This window comes from Euprymna scolopes, chromosome 2 (genome assembly GCF_053919585.1).
Source record: "Euprymna scolopes isolate OS-2025 chromosome 2, ASM5391958v1, whole genome shotgun sequence".
Lineage (NCBI taxonomy): Eukaryota > Metazoa > Mollusca > Cephalopoda > Sepiida > Sepiolidae > Euprymna > Euprymna scolopes.
In genome coordinates, this window is record NC_136483.1 from 115,015,571 (window position 1) to 115,042,672 (window position 27,102).

The 27,102-nt window shown below is 29.8% G+C and overlaps 1 protein-coding gene across 17 annotated transcripts in view; it reads right to left on the minus strand.

Annotated features, from left to right (window-relative positions):
- Positions 1–27,102, minus strand: part of LOC145294259 (septin-7-like) — a 541,621-nt gene that overhangs the window by 73,413 nt on the left and 441,106 nt on the right. For 6 of the 17 annotated variants that reach the window (XR_013869856.1, XM_080141364.1, XM_080141374.1 and 3 more), the window contains exons 4-9: positions 25,923–26,023; positions 20,619–20,753; positions 19,211–19,328; positions 17,474–17,569; positions 12,074–12,103; positions 9,017–9,061 (exon numbers count right to left, since the gene is read on the minus strand). Coding sequence is in view for 15 of the 17 variants with exons in the window: in XM_080141364.1 (XP_079997490.1) it covers positions 9,017–9,061; positions 12,074–12,103; positions 17,474–17,569; positions 19,211–19,328; positions 20,619–20,753; positions 25,923–26,023 (525 nt within the window). In the remaining 2 variants the exon portion in view is untranslated. Of the gene's footprint in view, positions 1–927; positions 985–9,016; positions 9,062–12,073; positions 12,104–17,473; positions 17,570–19,210; positions 19,329–20,618; positions 20,754–25,922; positions 26,024–27,102 lie in introns of all 17 variants that reach the window. The other 11 variants (XR_013869862.1, XM_080141373.1, XM_080141372.1 and 8 more) reach the window with 4 other exon arrangements.

The following is a 27,102-nucleotide window of genomic DNA, read 5'->3' on the forward strand; positions in this document are numbered from 1 at the left end:
TTATTTAATACAAGAAATGGAAGTACATAAGTAAATGACTCAGATATAAGCGTGACACAGAAAATAACACACACGCTATCGTATTAATATATAGATGATAGCATCTGCAACTTTCTTTCTAAATGAAATCACAACCTGTTTCTCTTATGACTATTTCTTTGTCTCTGCCTCTATTCCTCCTCTTTACGTCTTTTTTTTTTTTTCCAACTTAATATATGCACTAGTGTACCCTAATCTCAACCCTGATTGTATACGTTACCATTATTATTATATCTTTCAATTTCTACATATTTTTTTTTCATTCTAAGTTTTTTTTATATGATTTTTGGTGAAGAGAGCGATTAATGCAGTTATTTTCACTTGAACAAAAGAACTTCTTTTTTCCCCCGACTTCAGTCACTAATTTTGATCCTGGTGATCTCAAGCGAATGAATATTAGTCATTCTTTTTTTTACCATGAACTGCTCAAGGTCATACCAAATTTGAAAGCATGTAAATGTACCTCTGATAGGTTCTATTATGTCAATAGATAGAGGGGGAGAAGAGTTCATATCTTATTCAATAATATTACTCTGTAAGCAAATAATAAACCCGATTTGATTTTAGTTAGGTTTTAACAGATTCCATAGGCCACATTGAAATCCATTAAACAACTCTTTCCCAAATAGGATTTAAGCTTTGCTTAACCAATTTTGTAATCTGCATCCTCCTATTTGGGGGAAGAAAGAATAAAGCTGACGACAAAACTTGGTAGAGAGTTTACCCCTTTTTGGGGGTCTAAAAAAGAAGCAGTGGGAATCGCAGTGACAATACATAAATTATATAAAAAGAAAAGAAAAAGGAAAGACACTGACAACAGCAGCAGCATTCCATTTTTTTTTTGGTGCAGTTAATATCGATTGGAACAGGCAGAAACATATACTCAACCTTGTGGGGCAAAGGTGGCCACGTACGCTTTTCAAAAGGGCTCAGAACAACTTTACCCTGAATAAACAATGGTTGTGTAAGTAAAAAAAAGGAACAAAAAAGGGTTGAGGAAAAAATTAAAAATAAAAAAAAAAAAAGCAGGGAGTGTGAAGAAAATAGAATAAGAATGAAATAGAGAAAAAAAAATTGGCTTTTTGGAACAAAAAATGTTTAAAAGAAGAGAAAAAAGAAAAGGAGGGAGGACAAAAGAAAAGGAGGGAGGACAAAAGAAAAGGAGGGAGGACAAAAGAAAAGGAGGGAGGACAAAAGAAAAGGAGGGAGGACAAAAGAAAAGGAGGGAGGAAAAAAGAAAAGGAGGGAGGAAAAAAAAAAAGGAGGGAGGAAAAAAAAGGAGGGAGGAAAAAAAAGGAGGGAGGAAAAAAAAGGAGGGAGGAAAAAAAAGGAGGGAGGAAAAAAAAGGAGGGAGGAAAAAAAAGGAGGGAGGAAAAAAGAAAAGTCGGGAGGAAAAAAGAAAAGTCGGGAGGAAAAAAGAAAAGGAGGGAGGAAAAAAGAAAAGGAGGGAGAAAAAAGAAAAGGAGGGAGAAAAAAGAAAAGGAGGGAGAAAAAAGAAAAGGAGGGAGAAAAAAGAAACGGAGGGAGAAAAAAGAAACGGAGGGAGAAAAAAGAAACGGAGGGAGAAAAAAGAAACGGAGGGAGAAAAAAGAAACGGAGGGAGAAAAAAGAAACGGAGGGAGAAAAAAGAAAAGGAGGGAGAAAAAAGAAAAGGAGGGAGAAAAAAGAAAAGGAGGGAGAAAAAAGAAAAGGAGGGAGAAAAAAGAAAAGGAGGGAGAAAAAAGAAAAGGAGGGAGAAAAAAGAAAAGGAGGGAGAAAAAAGAAAAGGAGGGGAAAAAGAAAAGGAGGGGAAAAGGAAAAGGAGGGGAAAAGGAAAAGGAGGGAAGAAAAAAGAAAAGGAGGGAAGAAAAAAGAAAAGGAGGGAAGAGAAAAAAAAGAAAAAAGAATATTGAAGAAAGAAACCCCTCAAATCAAGAAACTGGTCATGTGACCGGTGAGCCATTAGTGATTGTCAGGGGTCAATTAGTGCATGAGGAGATAATAGAAATCTTCATGTCCAGTTATTAAAACCCTTTGAACACAACATGGATTCAAGTTTGAGGACAAGATCTAATTCTTCAGATTTAAGAGATTACATTCCAAAGCTGGTTTCTTTTGATGTTTGGCCAGCATTTTTTTTTTTTTTTTTTTTTTTTTTTATTGCTAATATTTCTATGTATATTTAATCAAAATTAGTAACAGCTGAATCTTGTTCAGGATCTTAGTGTTCAAAGGGTTTACGATGGATGGATGAATGAGATATTTTTATATATGTGTATTTTACAAAATGAAGCACAAAGACAATTGATAAAATGCACAAAATAAAAATTTAAATAAACACACACACGGAAAAACATGCAACATTTTTTTTTTTTTTAAGAGTTGCGTGAATAGGTTTTTAAGACTTATCACTTCTAAGATAGAGGAATCAGACCCGGTAATTTGTTGACAATAAAAAAAACAAAAAAAACTTTTTTTTCATTGAGCCAGAGTCAGATTTTTTTTTTCAGCACTCCTCCCCTGATTTTACTGCTTAAAATTTTGTTTAAAAAACTATAAAAATAGAAATTATAAAGTAATTTATAATTCTCAGTTTTTGAGAAAATTAGTTTTTGCAAAGGAAAAGAAAAAACAATAACATCAATGTTTGGTGCACTTTAAGTCAGAAAGCCAATCTCATCAGACAGCCTGCTCCAGTTAGACTAATCGTTGAGAAAATTAGTCAAAATTTTATAGTTTGATTTGTTCATTTTTCAGTATACAAATATTCTGGATTAATTAAATTTCATTTTTAAAAGCACAATTGTATCGTGAGCCATCAAAATTTATTGTAAACCATTCATTGTAGATGCCCAGATGACAAGAGGAATCAATTTATTTCAGGCACGTGTATTTCATCATAAGCAGATATTGTAATTTAATGTAAACAATTGTAGATGAATACGAATATTAATAAATACACTCTTCTTCATCTAAATAATTTTTAAATGCATAATTTTTTTGAACATATTTCTATATTTAAGATGATTAATAAGTTTAAAGTATAAAATGTTAAGGATCATTTATTTTGAAATTAGGTGATGATTTTGAAGGATTACATTTTTTTATTTTATCCCTTTCAAATTTTGAAAAGTTAAAGTGTCTTAGTATTTATGAGATGTCTTTGAAGAGGTGTATTAGCTTGTGTTTATATATATATATATATAGGGGCAGCATTTTTTTCTCTTAGATATATTTCATTAAATAAAATGTCTTGTCTATTTATTCTATTTCCGATTCTTTCCAATTTTTGAATAACAGTGTACTCCTCTGGCAACAACTGGCTGATATAATCATCATATTTATCACAAGTCCAAGTACTTTGCAATCCTTCAGGATTTATCATCAGCGATAGATTAATCTAACTAGTTTTGAATAATTTATAGTTTTTTTTTCTTTTTTTCTCATTAGTTAATTATTTTATTATTCGGAAGTTAGAACGGATCTGAAATAGAATAGACAAAAACGTCTACTTTGTTTAATGAAATATATGTGTAGGAGGTTAGACACAAGGTCAGGTAAGATTTTGAAAATCCCAAACACATGTTGTATTGCACACGGGCCTACAAAAAATGCCTAAGCAGCCCACTGGCATACTATGATGTGGTGCCTCAGGCAATTACTAGTGAACTAATCCGTTCTGTTAGGATAGACCTCCTAGGGTTAAACAGAATAATACCTTAACGCAACAAAGTCATTGTTGGACTGATTGGCAAAGATGTATTATTAATTAGTACAATCAACACCTATGTATATTACTATGCCAGGAAAAATATGTATTCACTAGTCTTGAAAAAAAAAAGTTTCTCATTCTTTTTTTTAATCAGTGAAAAAATGAAACAATCATCTTAAGATATATATATATATATATACACACTTATTTGATGGACAAACTTTCTCATTTTATGAAACATAGTCCAAATTAATGGAAATAATTAATTCTAATTAATAATTGAGTTTTTTGTTTTGTTTTAACATAATGGCTGGCAATAAATTATAGAATGATTGAATTTTAAAGAAAAAATAAAAAGATTTCTATGAAAAATAAAAACTCCACAGTACTTTGTTGCACTAATTAAAACAAATAATCTCAAAGTTGGTGTTCTGTAAAGCGGTAAACTTTATCAAACAAAATTGATTTTGTACAAGAACCTTACGAAATAATGCTTTCAAAGAATGTAACTAACTTCTACTCAGATTTTGTTGAAAATTTTCTAAGAGTTTGGTATTCATCTCATGTTTACAGGCATTTTTCATTACAAGTTTTCTATTTTTTTTGGTTTTGTTAACTACAAACAAGCCCTGCATTTTGATTTGTTTTCATGCGTTCAGAGGATTTATGTGAAATTATGTTTAAATTGCAAAGGAATAATTTTATTCATTTATAATAATCTATACCATAGCATTTTCTTTAATATAAGCTTCTCATGTTTCTATTATTTGGACTAATCAAATTCATGCTCTCATCTTGAGTGCCACTTGCAAAACGTTTTGGTCAATGTAACCTTTGACCTTTTTCAGGTGTGTAAGTTGCCATGTTTTGTAACGTAAAAGGGGGGGGGTAATGTTACATTTTGAGGCTTCATATTTAGGTTTTGTTGAAAGTAAATTCACTAAAAATTATTAAGTCAATAAAAATATCAACCAAATACTAAGGGATATTATTTGTAAATTATGACAAAAAAAAAAAAAAGAGGGGGCAACTAAAGTTAAAGATCCACTAACCAATTGTAAATTCTTAAAATAACAAATTTAACGAGATGTAGTTTTTTTTTTTAAATTTTAATTTTCAGGTATTTAATATATTATCCAGCGACTGATAGGAGATAAAAAGGAAAAAGAAAAAAAAAAGGGGGGGGGGGGTCTATTTTTTAGTCAGCACACATTAAAAAACAGTTGAGAGGCAACTCTGATGGAGTTCTCTAAGATTATCTCCCTTGGATGTTAATGGATAATTCTCTATAAAAAGCCGAAGAAAAATTAAAAAAATAAATGAAAAAAAAAAATAAAAAACCTTCTAATATATGAAATTACCATATTACTGTCCATAAATTTAAATGAATTATAATTGTATGTGTATTAACATCAAATTATAATTAAAAGTCAGTATATGGTGTAAATGCCTATAATATATGAAATTTTAATGCTTTTATTATTCTTAAATTAATTAAATATGCTTAATCTAAGTTATCTATTATTTATAATTAACACGCAGGGCTACCCGGCATTGCTCGGGACCATGAAAAACTTGAAGTGGATTTTGAACATATTTGTTATTCTTAGGATTGAGGAAGTTTTTGTGTCTATCATTGCTATTTTGAGAAAAAGAATATTTTATCTATCCTAAGACGGGTATGAAATACTTGTCATGAATCTTTCGGTTGGAGGCTTGACTCACACCAGGTGTTTTTGGAGAATCAAGTCAGTCCTGATGTTATATAAACTGCAGATTTAAAAAAAAAAGTTTCAGATAGGCCCTTCATACACAGTGTACAAACTGTGTTGAGTTTTCTAGTTGGTGTTCTTCGGTGCTTTGTCCAGATTTTCGAGAGCTGATATCATGCTCTCTGGATAGTCATTTTGGTGGAGGGTTGTTCTTAAATTGTCCATCATCTCAATGTGTATTGTGACTACATATTGCTTTTACTCAGTGTTGTAGGCACCGGATGACTCCTTTCTTTACAGTATATGGATAGTGAGAGTTGGAAGTTCAGGTATTTTTCTGTTAAGGATGGCTTTCGATATACGGATGATACAAAACTGATCAATCATCAGTGATAGTTATTAATACATCTACAAACGATAGTTTTTTTTTAATGTTCCTTTTCATCATGAACTGCGCAAATGGATATATAGAGTGCACATAGTCCAATAAAATTTGAATGTCTTTCTGGTGAGGCCAGAGTATGAATGTATCATCTACATACCGTAGCCACGTTGTTGGCTTCAGTTCAGTGGTGTCAATCCTATTACAAATTCCTCAAATTGCTCCAAATATATATTGGCCAGTACTTGGGATAATGATAATGGCATTGCTAGACCTTCTTCCTGTCAATATGTCAGATCCTATTGCAAAGTATGTAGTTTCTGTACAGGACAGCACATCCTTTATATTGCCAATTGGGATACAGGTGCATTCCCTCAGTGAAGTAAATGAAGTCAGCTTCTCCTGTATTACTGTTAGAGTCTCATCTGTAGGTACTTTTATGAACAGACTTACTACATCTAGACACCGTTTGGTTGGAATGAATGTGAGAATTATTGATTATTTTGACAAAGTGAGCTGCATTCTAGATGTAGGATGGGGATTTGTCTACGATTCGGGTGATTATATTAACCAGAAAACAGTTCAATGGATGGCATGCTGAACCTCTGGCGCTGACGATGGGCCTTAATAGGATGCCATCTTTAAGACTCTTAGAGAGGCCGTATAGATGTCGTAGCTTGCTGTAATGCTGAACTACTCCATTTATTTTGCAAAGGGTATTAGATCTTTGATTTTAATGCGGATCTGTGATAGTTTCCTATCTGTTTTTAAAGTCGAATTCTTTACAGCAGCCACCAGATTCCACTAGATCTGCTAATGTTTTGGAATATTCCACTCTGTCCATTAAAATAGTAGCATTGTCTTAGTAGGCTATTTCCTTGTTTTCCCCTTTTTCTATCATTGGCTAGATAATATTAAAATATATCTATATGGAAATTTTAAAAAATATACATTTCTTTAAAAAATTTAAGATAGACATCAAGATTACACATGATTTAAAAATTGTTTCATTGACATCCTTGTTTCATAATTTTTTTGCTCATCTATACTGAAGCAATTTTTATTTCATTTATTCTTCATATTCATGCCTAAGACCACACCACTGTCAATTATACATATACAATTAATTAAATAAGTAAGAAATTTAAAGGGAAAAATGTATGTTTGTAACATGAAGCAAACAAAAACTTGATAAAATAGAAGAAACCAAAATAGAAAGATATGCAAGCAAGCAAGAAAGAGCAACAGACAATTTCTAAGTTTGCTTTTTATTTTACAAAAGTAAAAAAAAACAAAAACAACAAAAAAAACGACAGAAAACAGAAAAATAAAACAAATGTAATAAAAATATTTTTTAAATTGGTTATACTTAAAAAACAAAAATAAATAAATAAATAAATAAATAAGTTTAAAGAATTGAAATGCAAAGAAAAAGATTAGAAAAACAAGAGAAAAAGAAAAGAAATTAATTTAAAAAAATTGTTTAGAAGTTCACACAAAATATCTCATATGCACTGGGGGGATGGGTCTGCAGTATTTATATTAAATCTTGTATTCCCAATTAAGATTATGTGTGTGTGTGTATATATATATATATATATATATATATATATATATATATATATATATGCACACACACACACACACTATTTCAGCCACTGTAAGGCTCATTTTCAGATGTTTGTCAAAATTTTTAAGTGAACCCCCTATTTAAATTAGCCAAACATTATCATTCAGGTTTTTTTCATAAAAATTAATATAAAAAATATAATAATTTGTTAGAAAAGCATTAAAGTTAATGTTATGGCATATTGAAGGTGACACATATTAAATACTTTGTTTCAAGGATTCAGATTCATTTAACAAATATCCTAAAAAAAAAGAACTAAAAAAAAAATTCTAAAAAATGTTTGTCATTATTCCAAAACAGTTAATTGCATAAATCAATTATATTTCATATTTTTGAAACAGTAACCTATAGCAAATTGAATAGTTAACGTTAATGTCATGTTGAATTTTGAATATGGCTTATACAAATAGATTGAACAAGATGCAAAAGGAAATAAATCAGTATTATGCAACAAGATTTGGTTTTACAAAACAGAAAAAAAGTTTTTATTTGCATTTGTATTCACTATGGAGTGGCCTCATCATTTTATTAACTAGTTCAGGTTGAATGTAAAATACAAATATTATGACTATGGTAAATGATCAACAGTAAATATATTTTATTCAGATATACAATCAGAAATTTATTGTATAGTTTTGCAAAGTGACGATCGACTAGTCTAAACATCAGAAGCAAAAGTCATCAGTCAAAAATGAATAAATGCAAAAATTAAGCATAGATCTGTCCTTGAGCTTGTCTGGAAAAAGAGATTTTTGTCTGTTAGTTTTTTTTATTTATACATTTCTTTTATATTTACTTATTTATTAACTTTGTTGACAAATACCAACTGTAACAAAATATCTTAATTTAAAATTGGTGCAGCAGTAACGTGATTTTACCCCCATTTTATTTATTCATTTATGACTTTTCATTTATTCATTTGTGATTTTTTTTCCTTTGATCCCCTGACTAGATAGTAACTTCATGAAATCCGTGTCAAGAAGAATTAACTTATGATTGCATAGAATATAAGTAAAATATATATCATAGTCTAAGTACAATGGTTTAGTCTGTCTATCAATATTGAATATCTTTTGAGATTTTTTAAAAAGTAGATATACCAAAAAGAGTACAATTAAATTAACTCGATAGAATTATTTGTCTTTTTCTTCCCCTTCTAACCAAACTATTTATCTTGTGTTTTCAATTTAAAATCTTTGAAATATAACATACTTCATTTTCCAATAAAGTCTTTTTTCATAATAAAGATAAAATATTACAATATTCACTTGATTATATTATTTTTACTCAAACGGTTTTGTTTTTTTAAGCGCATGAGTATGTATCTGTATGTGCATGTATTTTCCAAAGAAATTTTAATTAACAATGTAGAAATTTGCAATTGCAAAAAAAAAAAATGGAGGAATTTTAGCCCAGCATGCTAAAGATAAAGAAAGATTTGTTTTAGAAAAAAAAAAAAAAATTCCTCAAGCAGCATCACAAATAAGTCTTGGAACAATTTAAGGCAAAGAAGCTGTTCCACCAATTTTTTTTTTGTGGGGAAAGTGGAAAGGTTCACATACCACTAACGTTCCAAAATCTTGGTCGATTTCATAATCACCGTTTTCCTATATAGACACAGCCAAAAAATATCCAAACATCAAATTTCATTTCTTTCAAATTATAATTTGGAACAGTTTATTTTTCAATTCATAAAATAAAAGAATTACAGAAAAGCAAGTGAATGTAGGTCAATAAATAATGAATATATGACAGCAAATGTGGCTTATCCTAAGATAAACCATATCAATTATGGTTATAGAACTATCTGGCAGGATATGGAGTTCTGTGTGTGTGTAATGTCTGCTGTTTTAGTTTGGCTTGATTCCAAATTTAAGCTGATTTTCATAAAATAAAGTTGAATTACTGCTTGTCCACAATTTGATTAATATGTTCAAAAGTTACAGTTTCACAAATTAATATTCATACTGAAAATGAACTTATATACATTTTTATTCCAGCATGATTTCTTTATATACTATGTATTCCAAAAGAAATCTGCACTCAGTGAGTAACCTCATTTGCATATTACATTAAAGAAACTCTACTTTAATAATTAGCTCGATGTTATTGTAATAGAATCGTTTTAGTTCAATTTAGAAATATTATTTAAAGTTTATTTTTTAACTATTAATAACTGATAACAGTTGTGCTTAACCAGAAAAAGCTTATTTATTTAAGCTCTGAAACTTATTTCCCCTTTAAGCTATGAGAGTTAGTTTGCGTTTGATTTTCATAGACCAAGGTGTATGTGTTTCATGCTTCTCTAAATCCAACATGTGGTCACTTTTCGTAATAAGTTAGGATATTCAGTGTATCTTAAATAGTGTGACTAATCCCTCTGCTTGCCAATATGTTTCAACCGGGCAACACTGAGTATATTCAGCTAGTGTGTGTATATATATATATATATATATATATATATATATATATATATATATATATACACACACACACACACACACACACACACATTAGGGTGGAAAATCAGCATTAACCCAGAAGTATAAGAGCTCTATTTACTGAATCCCATATAACCGTTTTTATTTTATTTTTTTTATTTCATAATATTATTGTAAAAAAACTAATACAAAATTAATATAACCAATGTATTCTTTGTGGTGTTTTACTTGAGAAAACTTGTTTTATCTTAGTGTAAATCTTCGTTTTCCATTGCATTCCCAGAAGGCAATAATTGAAACCTAATGGCCTTGGATGGAATTGAATGAAAATTTGAACAATTAAATTTCTTTACAAATTTTATCCTTATTTAAACTTGTATCAATTTAACTTATCTATTTCTATAAACAAACTATGTATAAATTGAAGTAGTTCTGTTTCTCAGTTTGTCATCAATCAGTTCAAATCTGATAAATCAATACTTGATTCTGTCTAGCCATTTTTTTTTCTTTACTTACACTCATATTACAAAGGTGGTATTTTCTGTTGTATTTCACTGTATTTTTGTTTTCTAAATGTTTTCTTTTATCACCAGGTTAAATAGTGACTAATTTTTTTTTTTTTTTAAACTAAAACTCAAATTGCAGAAACTCTTAAAACAACCTTTATCTTTACTTCATCTCATTAGTTTAATGAAGGATAGCATTTTGTTGTTCATTATGTTTTTGTTGTATACACACACAAATATAATATTCATTTCCATACAGCTCTTAAGTATGGCTGAACAGATAAGTGTGTCAGAGCAAGTTTGAAACTCAATTTGAGCTTCACAAGTCATTGTGCAAAAAGCTAGGCAGAACTATTTTCGATTTATCTCCAGTCCTTAGTGGAAATAATGCAGAAAATCTGTGGAGCATAAGTTTTTTTTTTTTAGGTGAGGATGAAAGTAATTTGCATTTAATGTGGCCCAGGAAGACTATTCAGTATAATAAAACCATTGTGGTGCTGAAGTTATTTAATGAAAAATAACATTTAGGATGAGAAATAACATTTTTTAGAGTGGCCAAATAATCTTGACTAATACTATATATAATTCAGCATTTCTTATATTTTTAGAATACTCACTATTTGAGATTGTACATGTATATACATACAAATAGAAAAACTTGTTAAATCAAATATAAAAAAAAAAACAAGAAAAAAAAAAAACAAGCAAGTTCACACAACCCAAGGAGAGAAATAAAAAAGCAAAGAGCAGTAAGCATTGAATCAGACCACAGCAACAATGGAGGATTTTATAAATATTCTAAAGTAGGATAAATCAAAATGCATATGACCTGAAAATATTTCTAGAAAAATTTAGGATTGAAAATTAAAATATTTTGTTCTTTCATGAGAAAAGAAATTGACCTTTTCAAAGAAAATCGAAAGTAAATTTTCAATAACAGGTACCAAACTTCTCAATGTGAAAGTGTAAAGCGAACAGAATATTTTGAGGTTATGAGGACAACATTGATTAGGTTCTCGAGATGAGCATTATTCAGACTACTATTCCTATTGTGGCTGGTATGTTAATGTTTTGGTCGATCTAACCATTGACCTTCTTCAGCTGCATCTTGCTGAACTTGGGAAATTATATATCAAATTAAGGAACCTGGATAAAATTTAAAACTGAACCCTTTAATCCATACTTTTAACGGTTATGCCATAAATTCATATAAAAATTCTTGCATGAAACCTCGAACATTACTTTGTCTAGACGAGTACAACTACGACTTATTACAATAAAGTTTTTAAAATTTATTATTGCTCGTATTGGAACCTTCTTATTGGTGATCTAATCTACCATTTTTAATTATTGGTTCCTAAGTTTGATGAGGCAGTTCCCAAATTCAAAACGATGCACTTGAAGGTTGAATGGGTCTGGTTATATAACAAGTTAACGATTTAAGTATTTTCAACCAAGGGACTTGCATTCTCTAGGCAGAACTCTTATCCAACACCATTATAAAATTTGGATAAAAAATGCATAAAACAACTAAACTACATAATGTTATAAAAATAGTAAAAAATGTTAAAACAATTAAAAAAAAGGGAACAAGGCACCACATGAGCAATCGTTTTTATTTTTTAACCTAGAGTGTAGGTGGGCAGGGATTATTTTATTTATTCTTACATACCTGTACAGATTTACAGCCTTTTAACTCCTTCTGAAAAGGTCCAAAAATATTGTTTTTGTTTTGCAAAATCGAAAATCTGACATTCATAAAAATGAGTCTATTTAGTTGTCTATTGAGGGCAATATAGACACAGGGTAGATTTCTAATGTGCAGGGTACCCAGCTCCTTAAAAGGAAGTATTCTGTACGGTAACAAAAAATAGCCTAGAATATTTTTGCTCCTTTGACTGAAAATAGAACAGATACCACACCTTGAATTATTTGCTATCAAGTAAAATTGTTATTTCACTGCAGATGATAGCAAGAATAAAATGAAAAATTATTTAACATGTTCATGTGACCATGACTGATACAATAAAAACAAAAAGAATCCAAATCTGAGGATTAAATAAAGGCTCCAATTTGAAATTCTGTATGGATTCCAGAGTTAAAAAAGAAACATTTGAAGATTGGAGATTACATCAGCCAAAATGTTGTGAAAATAACTAAGATGAGAATAGTAGTCTGAATCATGCAAGGGGGGGGGGGAAACAAAAAAACAAACTGCAATTGTATTTTCTACTTTCTTCAGTTAAATTGAATGAAATACTAAAACATTTTATTCACTTGATAGAATTAATTCTCAAAAAAAAAAAAAATAGGATCATTCGGACTACTGTTCTCATCTCTGATGTTATTCTCATGTTTCAGACTTTCTTTAGCTGCATCTTGTCATGGAGGTTACATCTATGAAAACCTTGTGAGAATAACGTTCAAGATGAGTAGCCCAAATAATGCAAAACCGCATCTCAAAAATTCTAAATCATTAATTTTATAAGACATGTTTTTTTTTTTTTTAGTTATTTAATGAGATATAAATATCTATTTAAAATAAAGGTAGTTATTAACAAAATTTCATTTTAAAATAGTTACTAAAAAAACAAATAAATTATTTAAATAATTTATCATTTCTTTTGTGTATGGCTGTCAAAATTGTTAACAAATGTTGATGGGGATAAGAAAAACAAACCAACAAAACAAAAAGGTTTTCATGCCAATTTCTTAACAAAATCTTCAACAACCATTCATTAAAAGTGAGGGTAGAATTTAAGACAAATTTAATGTAATAGCAAAATTATACATTCAACTAGGCCTACTTGGTGTTTGCTGGAGTTCAATAAAGTTAGTTTAGTTTTTAACGTTATTTTCCATATAAGACACAAATTCTTGTTAGATTCTTTCATTTAAAATGAGTTAACCCCCCTTTGCTGATTTTTTTTTATATTTATTTTTAAATATTTTTTTAATATTGGAAAAATGTTTTATATTGATAATTGTTTGTGGTGGTCTAAGTAATTAAAAAAAGAAATGTAGCAAAGTATGTTATTATATTTTATATGTCTGACTTGTTTACAAAGATGCAGAAATACATGATTAAATTTAGTAATTAGATTTTTTTTTAAACCTGCTTTTAACATCTTTTGTGTGCTATGTATTTCAATATTAAATTACTAGTAAATAAAAAAATAATTCGATCTGTAATTATCAAAGATACATTGATGCAATAAATACACACAAAGCTGCTCCATAATTTTATTCATATACTAGAAGGGGGGGGGGAAACTTTGCCGGTCATAAAATACGCTTATTGAATATTATATTGTACCTATTTTATATAGTATTAAATTAAAAAAAAAAAAATTAACTTGGCTGTGATCAGCTAGATTCGAAACCAAAGCATTTATTGTTCCAGCTGCGTTCGCTATCGTTTGAGCTAAACCAACAGATAAAAAAAAGTTACAAAATTAAACTACTTTTAACTATGCTTAGTTTATGCATGCACAAACTTATAGAAATGTCAGCAAGGTGAGATGACCATTTTGCATTTCAACTTGCTGATCCATCCAAACAAACATTTTACTTGTTATAAACCATCCTTGGTGTATGATTACTATTTCATGTTAATTTCAGTGTTATGTGACCAATATTTTAAGAGTTTAGCAATTAAATATCGACACATATACATACATCTGCTTTATTTTTTTTTTTTTTTAAAGCTATTTTCTTTCCACACATTCTTTAATGACATATGCAATTTACATTGAATTAAATGTTTTCAAACAGTATTTTACTAATGTTGTGTTGATTATTTTAAATTTTATGTGAATAAACGATTTTTATTAGATTAAATTTTACTTTGTGTCATGTGACCCAAATAGATCAATGCGTATATAAAAAAGTTGTCCACTGATAAGAATAAACAGACACATAGACAGATGTGATGGAGATGGAGATGCAGAGGAAAGAGTATTGGCAGATGGTGTATGGATAAACCGCACGCTAAATGGAACTGGACATGTAAGATGTGAAATAATCTTGTGAAAATTTGGATTAGAGGAGTGATCTTGGTTGAGGAGTTCATCTACATATTTATATTTATATACTACGAAAACTCTGAGGATGTTTGTTATCTTGCTTGTCACCATGCACACTTCATTTGTACATGTTTTCAGTGGTAGGAGGAAGGGTGAATCACATGAAGGAACATGGATTAGAGAAGTGGAGAGAGGGCAAGAGTGAGAGAGGAGAAAAAGAGGAGAGAGAGATTATTATAACATTAATGTATTCTGATTTTTTTTATTCCTAATAAAAAAATCATAATCAACCAATATCAAAGTTAGAAATCATATTACAAATAGGATAACATCCTCAGTTTTAGTAGTATACAGATATAACAAATACTGACCCAATGGGTCACGGGTAGTCTAGTTTAAAATAAATATATGCAAATGAATAGGAATATCATATTAACAAGAGAAAAAAAAATTCTTGCAGCATTATTAAAATAGAAAAACTGACAATACAAACAGAGTACAACAATATCAATTTCAACAACATAATTATAAAAACACTTAAAAGGAAATTCAATGAATTTAATTTTGTTATAGGTTTAATATTTTCCCTAATATCTTATTAGCAGGGATACTCGACATTGTCCATCATATAAGATAAAAAGATGAGATAAAAAGAAATTATCTAATTGTTAAGAAAACTTGTGTTAAAAAAAATTTTTTTTTAAAATTATAATCTTTTTCGCAATAGGCAAAAAAAAAAAAAAAAAAATATCGGATAAGATTTTGTGCATCTGTGTATCATATATGTAACTTTGATACTGAATTATTATTTTTTTCTCTAAGCCTTCCATCTGGCAATATGTCTCCACCTGAGCAATGCTGGATAAATGTAGGTAGTTATTAATATTATACATGTTCTCAATCGTTTTAGATTTTTAAAGTTTCCTTTCAAATGTTGTTTCTATTTATTTTCCTCCCCTGAGGGCAGAGTTAGACACAAGGTCAGTTTTTAACATTGGAACATCCAGCTTTCCAAAAATTGGCACACTCAAAAATTAAAATTGCTTAAGTCAAGAAGGATTTGTCCTTCATTAATCAAGGACAGAAGAAAAAATAAATAAAGTACAACATCAGACCAGATACTACACTTTGTTCCCAGTCAAACGGCCAAGTGTTGTTCATTGTAAGATATATATACTAACATTGAAATAGTTTTCAACATCAAAGAAGACTTTGCTTGCCATAGTATATTTTCATGTCGCTAAATGTTTTTACTCTGTCCCTCTTTCTCTCCTCTTCATTATTTACTTGATTTTGAAAAGGTTTTTTTTTTTAAGTTTGTGTACAAAGTTAAATGACTTCAACAAATCTAAACAAATACCTTTGATCTCCTTATTTAATTTTAAAAAATACAGATAAAATAATTTCAAGACTTATATCTTTTTTAAAATACATTGTATTTATTTTATGAAATTTAAAAAGAAAAAAATGAATTTAATTTCTTTGTTTAATATATTATTATAATAAACCTAACTGATAGATAATTGTTTCTAGTGACTCGATATGAAATTCAAGGAAAATAATTGTTTCTAGTGACTCGATATGAAATTCAAGGAACATTTAGTTAGGGTCTTCAAATTCGTTGAAACTTATTTGAATAACATATCGATTTCTAATAATACACAAACGTACACTTTTATATATCTGGAAGCTTATACGTGTGTGTGTGGTGACTAGAGCATCAATGCTTACCAGAACCATTACATTAGTATAGCTTAAATAAAAAAAATTCTCCTTGCATAAAAGGAAAACACTTTTTGATATTTTAATATTGTTATAACACTATAAAAACATGTTTTTGAAAAGAATTCTAGTATTTTATGAAAAAGAAAACAAATTTGGTATATTTTTCTATTTATTGTCTCCTTTCCGTTGGTAGTTTCTTTCCCTAACCTCAGGTGGCAAGTATTAAGTTTGACTCTTTACTGTTAACATCTATAACAAAAGATTATAATGTCTGATTTATTTAAAAAAAAAAAAAAAAAAAGAAGTTTTTGGTAGACTGCATTTCTTCTTAAAACTTTATTTTAAAAGTTTATTTTTTTTTTAATTTTTTTATTTCAATAATATTTGAATAAAATGTAAAATAAAAAAAAAATGTTAATTCATGTAGTCAGAAAAAACACAAATGCAAATGTATCTGGTCTTATAAGCCTTTGCATTGTGTTTTTTCTGACTACGTGAATTGACATTTTTTTTATTTTTTATCAAAACAATCAAAATTTAGCTCCTTATTATATTGGATCCATTCTCATAGTTGCATTTTCATTACTTCTTTTGTTTTTTGTGTTCAAGATTCTCTTTTGGAGCTTTTCCAATAAACCACTCTATTTTCAGACTTGCTATTCATAACCATGAATCCAATAAATCACCAAATTTCATTCGGTCTACTTATACAATAAGCAAAAGGAAATAAACATAGAACACCTATGGTGAAGTAAATTGGGAAAATAGCTCAACCAACATAATGAAGTTTTTATAGCATTTGACAGAATTTTTATCACTAAAGTTTTATTTTCGATGTAGTCAAGTTAATTATTATTTTTTTTTTTTTCATTTTAAAAGTTTATTGATTACAAAACATTACAAGTGTCACAGAGTTGATTAATTGTTTAATAATTAAGAGAATACAAAAAACTATTTTTTTTTATGCTTACATCATACATAAACAATCTAAGCTCTGCAGTTCGCATCCATCCCATGAATGCTTTGATAAAGGATGATTATTTTTAGGTTAAATATAATAAAAAAATATTTAAATATTTATAATTATCTGGAAAATTAGTGAATAAAACATTTTCAGTAATTGTTATTTGGTAGTAATTTAGGTCCTCCCATGCCTCCCTACCTACTTGTGGATTACTTAGTTGCATGGATGTCAGGCCTTTAGAATTGGTAATAAATTAGAAAATTATTCATATGGTAAGTAAGGTTAGACAATATTGCCAATGTAAGAAGCATTAAAAAGCTAATTGTTGGTAAACACAAAAAAATACAAAAACACCAACCTTCAGCAATTTCTTCTGGATCTTGTTCTCTTCCTCATCATCGCACTCAGGAAATTCATAAATTTTGATTCTGTGCTGTGCAATTTCATTCAAAATCTGGAAATAGGAGGGGAAATTAATTTCAGAGAAACAACAAAATACAATTTTCTTTTAAGGTGTTGAATTGCTGCTCAAATTAGAAAAATGAGGATGAAAATAATGCAGAGGGATGGGAGGGTGGTTTAAAAAACAAAAATACAAAAAAACTATCCTACATGCTAGATTCAAGTGGAACAATATGTACACAGTTATCCCCCTTTTGACTAGTGAAGATTGGGAAAGAAATGTTGTATGTGGCTTCTAATTGATCAATACCATCTTGAGTGGATATATTGTATGTTATTGTAAGCTGGCAGACATTTGATTGAGGATCGCCTGCCAATATAGGTATTATTCTGGAAGAGTAATTTCGTTTAACAGGTACAATGTTAAAAGATATAAAATCTGTTATGATCCAGAGTCATATGGTCATCATGCACATTTTTATAAAAATACCACGTTCACATATCAGTTATTAATGCTTTTTATGAGAGATCAACCAATGTCATAGTTGAAATCTACAACTGTCTGCAAATGTTTACACCTCATTATAAAGGATTAAATTTTAAAAAACAATTTAATTCAAAGAAAAACTGACTATTTCTTTATTTCTGAAACTCTTGAGCAGAAACAAGCTATGGTGTGAATGTAATTGCTACAAATTTTTTGCTTGAGCAATTACTATTTAATATTTGATGCATGAATATAAGATTACTTTTTCCTTTCCTATTATTTTAGGAAATATAATATTTGTTGAATTTCATTTTAATGAGATCTAAAGGCAAAAATAAATAAATATAAAAAGGTGTTTTTGTACTTATTTACATTAGTGATCTTTTAAACCAACACATTTCAGGTGAAAACTTTACATACTTACATGTCATGACGAAATTAGTATAAATTCTAAAAATTATGAGAAATCATAAACCCATAATATGTAAATTTAAGTTAAGGGTTATCTCCCTTGTTTATTATACTGAATTGAGCACACAACTCTTCCACATCAACACATAAAACTTGATAATTCAATAAATTCTATTCTACTTGTGATCATTTATCGTAATTTTTTTCAATTTATACTAATTTCACCATGACTTGCAAGTAGGTAATGTTTTCATCTGAAATATGTTGGTTTAAAAGATCACCCATGTAAACAGGCACCAATGTTTTGAATAGAGAAAGCTAAAACTTTTGCAATATTCTGGTAACTAAAAGGTAGACAACTCTTATTTTATATCTTCAAATCAAAATAAGTTATCTTGATTTTATTTCTAGGTGATTATTTAAAAATGTTTCTGACTGAAGTAACTTTTGCAATAAATTTTAGTTACATATGCTATATTGCCAATAACATCGTACAACAAAAGCTAATGGAAATTGATTAGTCACAAGCAAAGTCTGACATATCAGATTGAATGAATATTAGAGTTTGACTTTGAAAATTAAAGATTAAATGCAAAAACACGCAAAATAGAATACATTCAGTATCCAATGCGTACAAGCTTTTGTTCCCCAATATCATAACTAATACTAGGAGTTATCTACCTTAAATTTAAAAACTAGAAAATGATTTCACTACATCCCAGTAAAGTAAAACAAGTTAGTAATAAAATTAATTATTTTTATTTTATTTTAGAAAGCCAAGAAAAATGAACTTACAGTCTTCTTAAAGTCCCTGCATTCATCTGGGGTCAGGGTATCAGCTTTAGCAACAAGGGGAATAATGTTCACCTTATCATGAAGACGTTTCATGAATTCAACATCTAAGGGTTTCAAACTGGAAAAAAAAATTAATATATTCATACAAAGCTTGCTTTAATTTTTTTTTTTTTGCACGGGTTTCCTTTAAATTCTTCAGACTACAATCAACTATCAAATTTTTCAGATTATCCAAAAAAAAAAAAAAAAAGAATTTGTAAAAATTTAGGTTTTATTTTTATAAGCTCAATGTTAGATGTTAAATTAATTCGCCACATTCAAATAGATGTCAATATATTTGAAAGTTTTGAAAATCTAAAAATTTATGTAAAAGTAATCTCTTATGGCATGTTGATATAAAAATGGTAACAGTTTTTTGTTTGTACTCTGCGTATTTTAGGTCTAAGAAAGTTTGCAGGATCCAGAGTTATCCCCTCTTACACTAACAATGGAGATTTTAGTTGTTTTCCTTCAATTTTTTTTGTCTCATCATTTTAGGTGATAGAGCAGTGAAAACAAGAAAAACGGCTGTCATAATATCGGAAATGTAAACGTGTATGAACTAAAATTAATGGATGTTTATAGACACCTAAAATTTAGCACATTTCTTTTGTGTTTAGCAATGAAGATTTATTTCAAACTTGGATGTGACTGACTGACTTATGGATATACTAGCTGGCCACCTGGTGTTGCCTGGTCATAAAATATGCATAAATATTATATTTTTATTAATGCAGATTTATTATACTGTAGGTATTTCTGTTTATAATAAATAAATGTTAAATTCCTTAAAAAAAAAAAAAAAGGAAATGTAACATGCAAAAAAAACAAAAAAAAACAAAACGAAAAAACTGAGTATTATGTTTTTTCTAAACAGTTAACATCTTCCAAGTAAAAAAAAAAAAAATACTCAAGCTGAGATCGAAACCAAAACTTAAAGACAGTCAGTCAAGTACGCTAGCCATTACACCAACTTGCCATGATCTTTAAAAATGGTTTTCAAACTTACATATTCTCAACATTAAGAAACTGTTATGTTTCACAACTGTGCATGTGCATTTGTGAAACAATTAGCAAACACATAAAAATCCAACGATTCCCATGAAACAATTTTTAAATTTTGACCTTTTAGCAGCTCCTTTTTTTCAGACGAAAATCGATTAAAATGTTTTCCACATATCTAAATACTGTATATACCAAATTTCAAGTTTGTAGATCAAAAATTTGTTTAGTATATAGGTTGAGAAGTGTTCTCTCACATACACACACTTCCTTTTATAGATATATAAAAACTAAAATGCGTCCATTCAATCTACTATTTCGAACAATCCTTAAAAAAAAAAAAAACGAAAAAACAAGATTAACTTACCCATGTCCTGTTGGAGCAATAAAGTAAAGACAGCAATGAACTCTGTTGTCGGGCATTGTGGTTCGATTGACTCTTGATTCAGAGTTTAGGTATTCCTCATATTTTGAGTCAATAAAATCAATAACTGGTTGCCAACTGAAAGGAGAAAAATCATTAGTCATAAATAACACACGTAAAATTAAGGTAAGATTTCAGTAGGAACTCATGAACTGAGCTTTACTTTTTCTATGATGGATGCAGCATCTTTATAACAAGCACTCAAATCCGATTCAGATTCTCATTCCTGAAATTTGAAAAGTTCCAACTCCAATCTAAGAAATCTCCTACTCGTAATTTCTATCAATAAAATTATTTGATCAAATATTGCATGTACACGTATTATTATTTTTTTTTTAAATATAATTATCCACTGACACATGTTTAGTCGTCTACAACTCATCAGTGGAATAGGTTTTTCCACCATTTAAGGACCACTACAATGAAGGGGTGAGATTTTGCTGTTTGTCAGGTTTAGTTTGTTTTTACAGCACAATAACCTTTTTTTGTTTGGTTATTTAATGTTGAGTTCCGTAATTTGGATTTTTTTTTTTGTCATAGGTTAAATATTTTAACTTATTCAGTAAATCAAGTCAGCCTTTTTGGATCATTAGGTGATGTGGGTTCTTTTGGGGGGGGGGAGTAAAGTTGGATGGAGTTAAAATTATATTCTTTTGTAAAAATTTGATTTTTTCAGAAATGTTAGTCTTTTGTTAGAATTTATTTTTTTAAATAGTCCTTTCATGTTGTTGACATTGTAATAATTTTGACAGATACATGCAAAATCGCCACTATCTAAAAGGAGGTGTTTTACTGTAAAAAGTTCTTGGCATAGCAAACATTCTGAAGTCTTCTTTTTTTAGCAGGAAGAAATGGGTTATGTGTTTGTGTCCTATGCGAATGCGGGACAAAACCACTTCCTTCCTGCACAATTTTCTAAAATCTAGTAACTATTCTTCTATTGCGGATTTGGTTTTGAAAAGTTTATTTTGACAGTTATTTCGTTGTTCTTGCCATTTCTTCGTAATGAGATTATTAGTTTTTTGTAGTTTGAGTCTGGAATTTTTATATTGCCTATATTGAGTTTTAGTGCATTTTTGGCGGCTATGGTTGGCTTTTTGATTGCCCTGAATTCTAAAATGACTGGAGATCCAGCAGAATTGGATATTTTTGTTTTGTGAAAGAGTATGCATTCTTGTAATAGGTTGATGAGTAGTGGGTTATTTAAGTTTTCGTTCTTTAAGGATTCGAGTATGGATAGAGAGTCTGAAAAAATTCTAAGTTTGCTGTGGATGAGGTCAATAGTGAGGTCCAGAGCCAGGTGATTTAGGCACTAAAAATTTAAGCACAGTCTGGTAGTCACTTCTACTCTGCATCCAGTTCTGTTGCTGTTTGGAACCATCTGATATGCTGATACTTTGGGTATTTTTCCTGAATGTGAAGGAGTTTTTCTTGACAGGATAGTGGATGAGTTCGATTTTTTGGGAGCTTGTTTAGTTCAAGTATAATTGCAGGTTGTTTTAGTAGCCAGGGTAGAAGGCTTAGTTGGTTGACATCATGGATGTCAGTGATTGTGATACCTGCATCTTCCACTAGTGGTTTCATACGGAGACCAAAAGGTTTTATAGCTTTTACTTTTTAGTCAAATAGGTTTTGGTAATTGGGATTGAAGATGCAGTTATGGGCTGGATTTGTTGGTTGTGATTTTTTCCTATCATAGAGAGACTAATATAGTTGGTTTGCAATACAGTCGTAGGCAGGATTGTGTGGGCTAGAGAGAATTTTGGTCAAATACTGTAAAGCTAGTTTGTTGTGTCGAATTGATAATGGTGGTTCGTTGGCTTCTGCATAGAGATTATCGATGGGGGGGAAGTTCAGAAGGCTCATAGTACAAGTCCGAGGCTCTGATATTGAATGGTATCTAATGTTCTTATATATATATATATATATATATATATATATATATATGACTTTCTGGTGGCACTGTAAATAAAGCTGCCATAATCTAGTTTTGATCGCACTAGTGATCTATATAATTTCAATAGAGTTTGTTTGGCCGCTCCCCAATTTGTGTGGACAATGATTCGCATTAGCTGGAGAGTTTTGTTACATTTATTTTTTTGGTGTTTGATGTGAGGGATAATATAAGTCTTGTCTAATATTAGCCTAAGAATTTATATTCATCTACAACAGAAATCTGGGTATCATTTAGTCTTAAAAGAGAATCTGGATGCATTTTTCTTAGCTGACAAAAGTGCATGCATTTTGTTTTGTTAGTGGAAAATTTGTATCCATTCTTAATTGTCCATTTTTTTTATTTTGTCAAATGCATTGAAGTTGACGCTCAATTATGTGGATATGCCTTGAGCTGCATGCAATTAGAAAATTATCAACATATCCACGTCTTGATTTATGCATCCAACGATATTGTTAATTTTTAGGTTAAATAATGTTATAGACAAAATATTTCCCTGTGAGACTCCTGTTTCCTGTTCCCTGATGCCCGAGAGGTATGTTCCTACACAGGCATTAAATAGTCTATTGTTGATAGGTAGTCTTCTTTTCATTAAGATCTTTCATGATACCATGTGAACTTTAATGATACCATATCTCCATGTGGTATCATAAGCTTTTTCAAGATCAAAGAAAATAGCAATCATTTTTTTTTTTTTTAATGCATTTCTGATAAAAGTTTCCAATAGTATTAAATGATCTGTAGTGCTCCGGTGTTTTTGGAAGCTGCATTGAAAGTTTGTTATTATTTTATTAGTTTCAAGAAATCAAATTAGTCTAGTGTTTACCATTCTCTCCATTATCTTGCACACACAGCTTGTTAGAGCTATTGGGTGATAATTGGAGGGGTCAGATGCATCCTTTCCTGGTTTTGGTATGGGAATAAATGTGGCTTGTTTCCATATAGCTGAAGATTGCCATTGATTCAGATGTCATTAAGAATGGAAAGTAAATACTTTAATGGTTGATCTGGTAGTTGTTTTAGGAATTCATATGTTATCCCATCTGGTCCTTTAGCCGGGTTTTTGGCTTTTTTTTTTTTAAATGAATCTTTTAGTTCATGAATGGTAAAAGGTTTGTTGTATTCTTCCTCATTATTACTTTTAAAGTTCAGTTTGTTTTTTCTGATTTCTGTTTAATAGTCTGAAAATTTTATTAGAATTTTTGGATGATGAATTATTTGCAACAGTATCTGCAAACATGTTGGCTATGTCCTTTGTGTGGAGTTATTTTGTTATTGTTTATACAGAGGTAGTTGAGAGGGGAAATGGTGGTTTTTCCTTATGGTTTTGTCCTTAGTGTTATTGATTTTGGACACAAAGTTCTTTTCTGATTCAGAGTTGGCTTCTTTTGTTTGGCATGCATATTTTAAAGTTGAAATTCTGAGTAGTTGGTTGGTTGTTGAATTTTCTTAATTCAGCATATCATAGCCTGATAGCCTTTTTGCAATCATGATTAAACCTGGGCCGATTATACTTGGTTGATGATTTTGTTTTAGGTATGCACTCCTCAGTTATTGAGATGATGGTATCTGTAAAGATCGAGTCTTTCCCATGTTTTCCAGATAGAAGTTTGTGTTTGCATAATAATTTGAATTTATTCCAGTTACCTTTTTAAGGTTACAGCAAGGAATTTTAAAGGTTATTTCAGGACTAAAGTGTTCTAATGTTATTGAGAAGTGGTCACTTCCCCAGGTGTCCTCGTGCACTGTCCAGTTTTAATGCATAAATATACTAGGATCACTTATAGAGAGGTCAATTGCTGAGAACGAGTTTGTAGCAGAATGAATAAAGGTTGTTTTTTGTTATTATATATGCATAGGTTGTTATTGTTAATATTTTCTATAATAATTCCTTTTCTGTCTGAGCATCCCCAACTTTCTGACAAGATTTTCTACAAGCAAAGTAGCTTTGTGTATGAAAAGCTAACTGAAAATAAACCAAGATAAATCTGCAAGGAAAGTTTAAGATAAGAAACAGAACTCATTTTTAGAAAGCAATGGAATCGTGCACCTCTTTAGCTAAATTCCTGTTTTCAGCCTATCTGAAAGGTGGTCATATGTTATAGATAAAAACTACATACTTGTTAGGTCAACAACGCAGTTGTATTAAATTCATTTACAGATGAAAAAAAATACAGGGAAAGAAATATTTGAATAAAGTTAATAGCTATATTTAGTCATGACATATGAAATGAGAACAATATACCCCCGTGGATTGAATAAAAAGCCCAGTTCAGAATTTTGTATAGGTGTGGCATAATGATAAAGAGCCCCAACTCCCTACATTTGGAGGCTTTCTACTCAATCAAGTCTGTTGTTTTTGCTTTGAAATCTCAGCACACATCAGCTCGACTCAGGTTGACAGATGTTTATAAAATCTCAATGGCGTCAAAACAATTGGGATAGACAGGTGCAAAAAAGTCAAACCTACTTGACCGACACCAAGATTTGAAAAACACATTTTAAGTCTTTGTTTTAATATCTCTTTTGTGATTTAGTTGGAGTTTGTGCCACGTCAGTCTTCAGCTCAGCTTAATTTTTGAGTTATTCAATGTTTAAATAAATTTCTATTTTTATAAAAATATGTGTCGTTCATTTCATACAGCATTCAGTTTCAGCATAGTGGCCCAGCCAGTAAGGATACCAGACAGAAAACCAAAAAGGCAGATTCACCATCACATGTAGCTAACATTTTATCAATCAAAATGTCCCAATTTCCAGGAGATAAATATTTTATTCAAACATTTGAAAAAAATTTCAATTTTATTTTCAATAAATAGCAATATTTATTAAAAACAATTTTACACCCGTCTGGTCTTTCTAACTGTTACATCTTAATATCAACTCTTTGATCTATCGTTTCATTGTGGCTTACACTTGTGGAGCTGGTTGATGTGCCCATGGCATAACAGCTATTCCAGAAACGTCCCCAAGTCACAGACACACCAAGTACCCTCACCCCAGTAAATGATCTGGTCACATAGGTTTATTGAGTTGGACAAAGATTCTCATGTTTAAATTGTGTAAGTTTATCCAGAGATGATCCTTCCTAAATTCTGAAAAGACGCTTGTAAAAACGTTGCCTCAAACAAGGAGCCGCCTGATTTTACATGACAAATTTAGAAAACATCCTATTAAAAGTTTTTTAAAAAAAGTTACTTTATCTGAAAATTGACTACTTGATTGATGATCCGAATTTTTTTTTTTTTTTTAATTAATATTTTAGAGGAGGAAAGAATAAATTTTATGCTTACCAGTTGCTATTGTCAACCGCATCACCGAAACCAGGTGTGTCAACAACCGTCAAACGCAGGGAGACGCCATTTTCTTTCAATACAACTTGAGTAGTGTCAACCTGTAAAAGAAAAAAAAAATATTACAAAAATTAACAGATGTTTGATTGAAATCATAGGAAGATATATTTTATAATATAGTAGAAAACAATCACAGTCAGAGATTATAACCAGGGTAGAATACCAAAATATGACTCCTATAATAACAAACTCCATAGAACATCATCAACGTCAATGAGTAATCTTTGATGATCTGTAAGAGATCTCCTAGTGAGTACAAATAATCATTAATCAGATTTTTTTAATTCGACTTTGTAGCAATTCTACAAGTTGAATTATGATTCGACAACCCTGATTTAATGGGAGATAACTGATCTTCAAGAATTCTTAATCAATATGTCATCCAGACCAAAGTCTCAAAGTCCAGCAGTGACCTAATAAGCAACACTAAGAACCTAAGCAAATGCTTTCTAGCACTAGAAAGGGAAATAAAATTTTTAAATAAAAAAAACAAAACTTTCTGTACATTCTTAGTGTGATTATATAATTCGAACTTAATCATGTGATCTGTCAATTCAAAATTTCCTTTTCAGTTTTATGTTAATAATTATCTTTGTGCTTTTTCAATACATTTTCAGAGTGGATATGTTTACAATTAACTTGTCAGATGTTAAAAATGCAAAAACTAAAGGAAAACATTTTTTAAAGTCGGAAACTACATTATTTACTTTAGTGTCTTATATAAGCTTGTAGATAACTGACATGAAGTTATAACAAAAAAACTTAAAAAAAAAAAAAAAAATTAAGGGAGGTAATTTACATAAATTAACAAAGTTGCCTCCCTTTATAATATAAATTTGATGCTTCTTAGTTATTTTTTTTTTGAGAATGCAATTAAAACAAGGCCCTATACTGGTACTGCTGAGATTTCTGGACATGCATTTATAATTATTTTAATTGGGAATTAAAAATTACCGGAATAAAAAAGTAAACATGGTAATATAAGGTTCATGGCTGAGCATACAAGGATATTCATTCATTTCTAAATGATGTTAGGTGAACTTGCTAGTAAAAAGAATAACACATACCATGGCTTACTAATAAACCTATTCACATGTAACTGTTTAATCTTATCATTGGT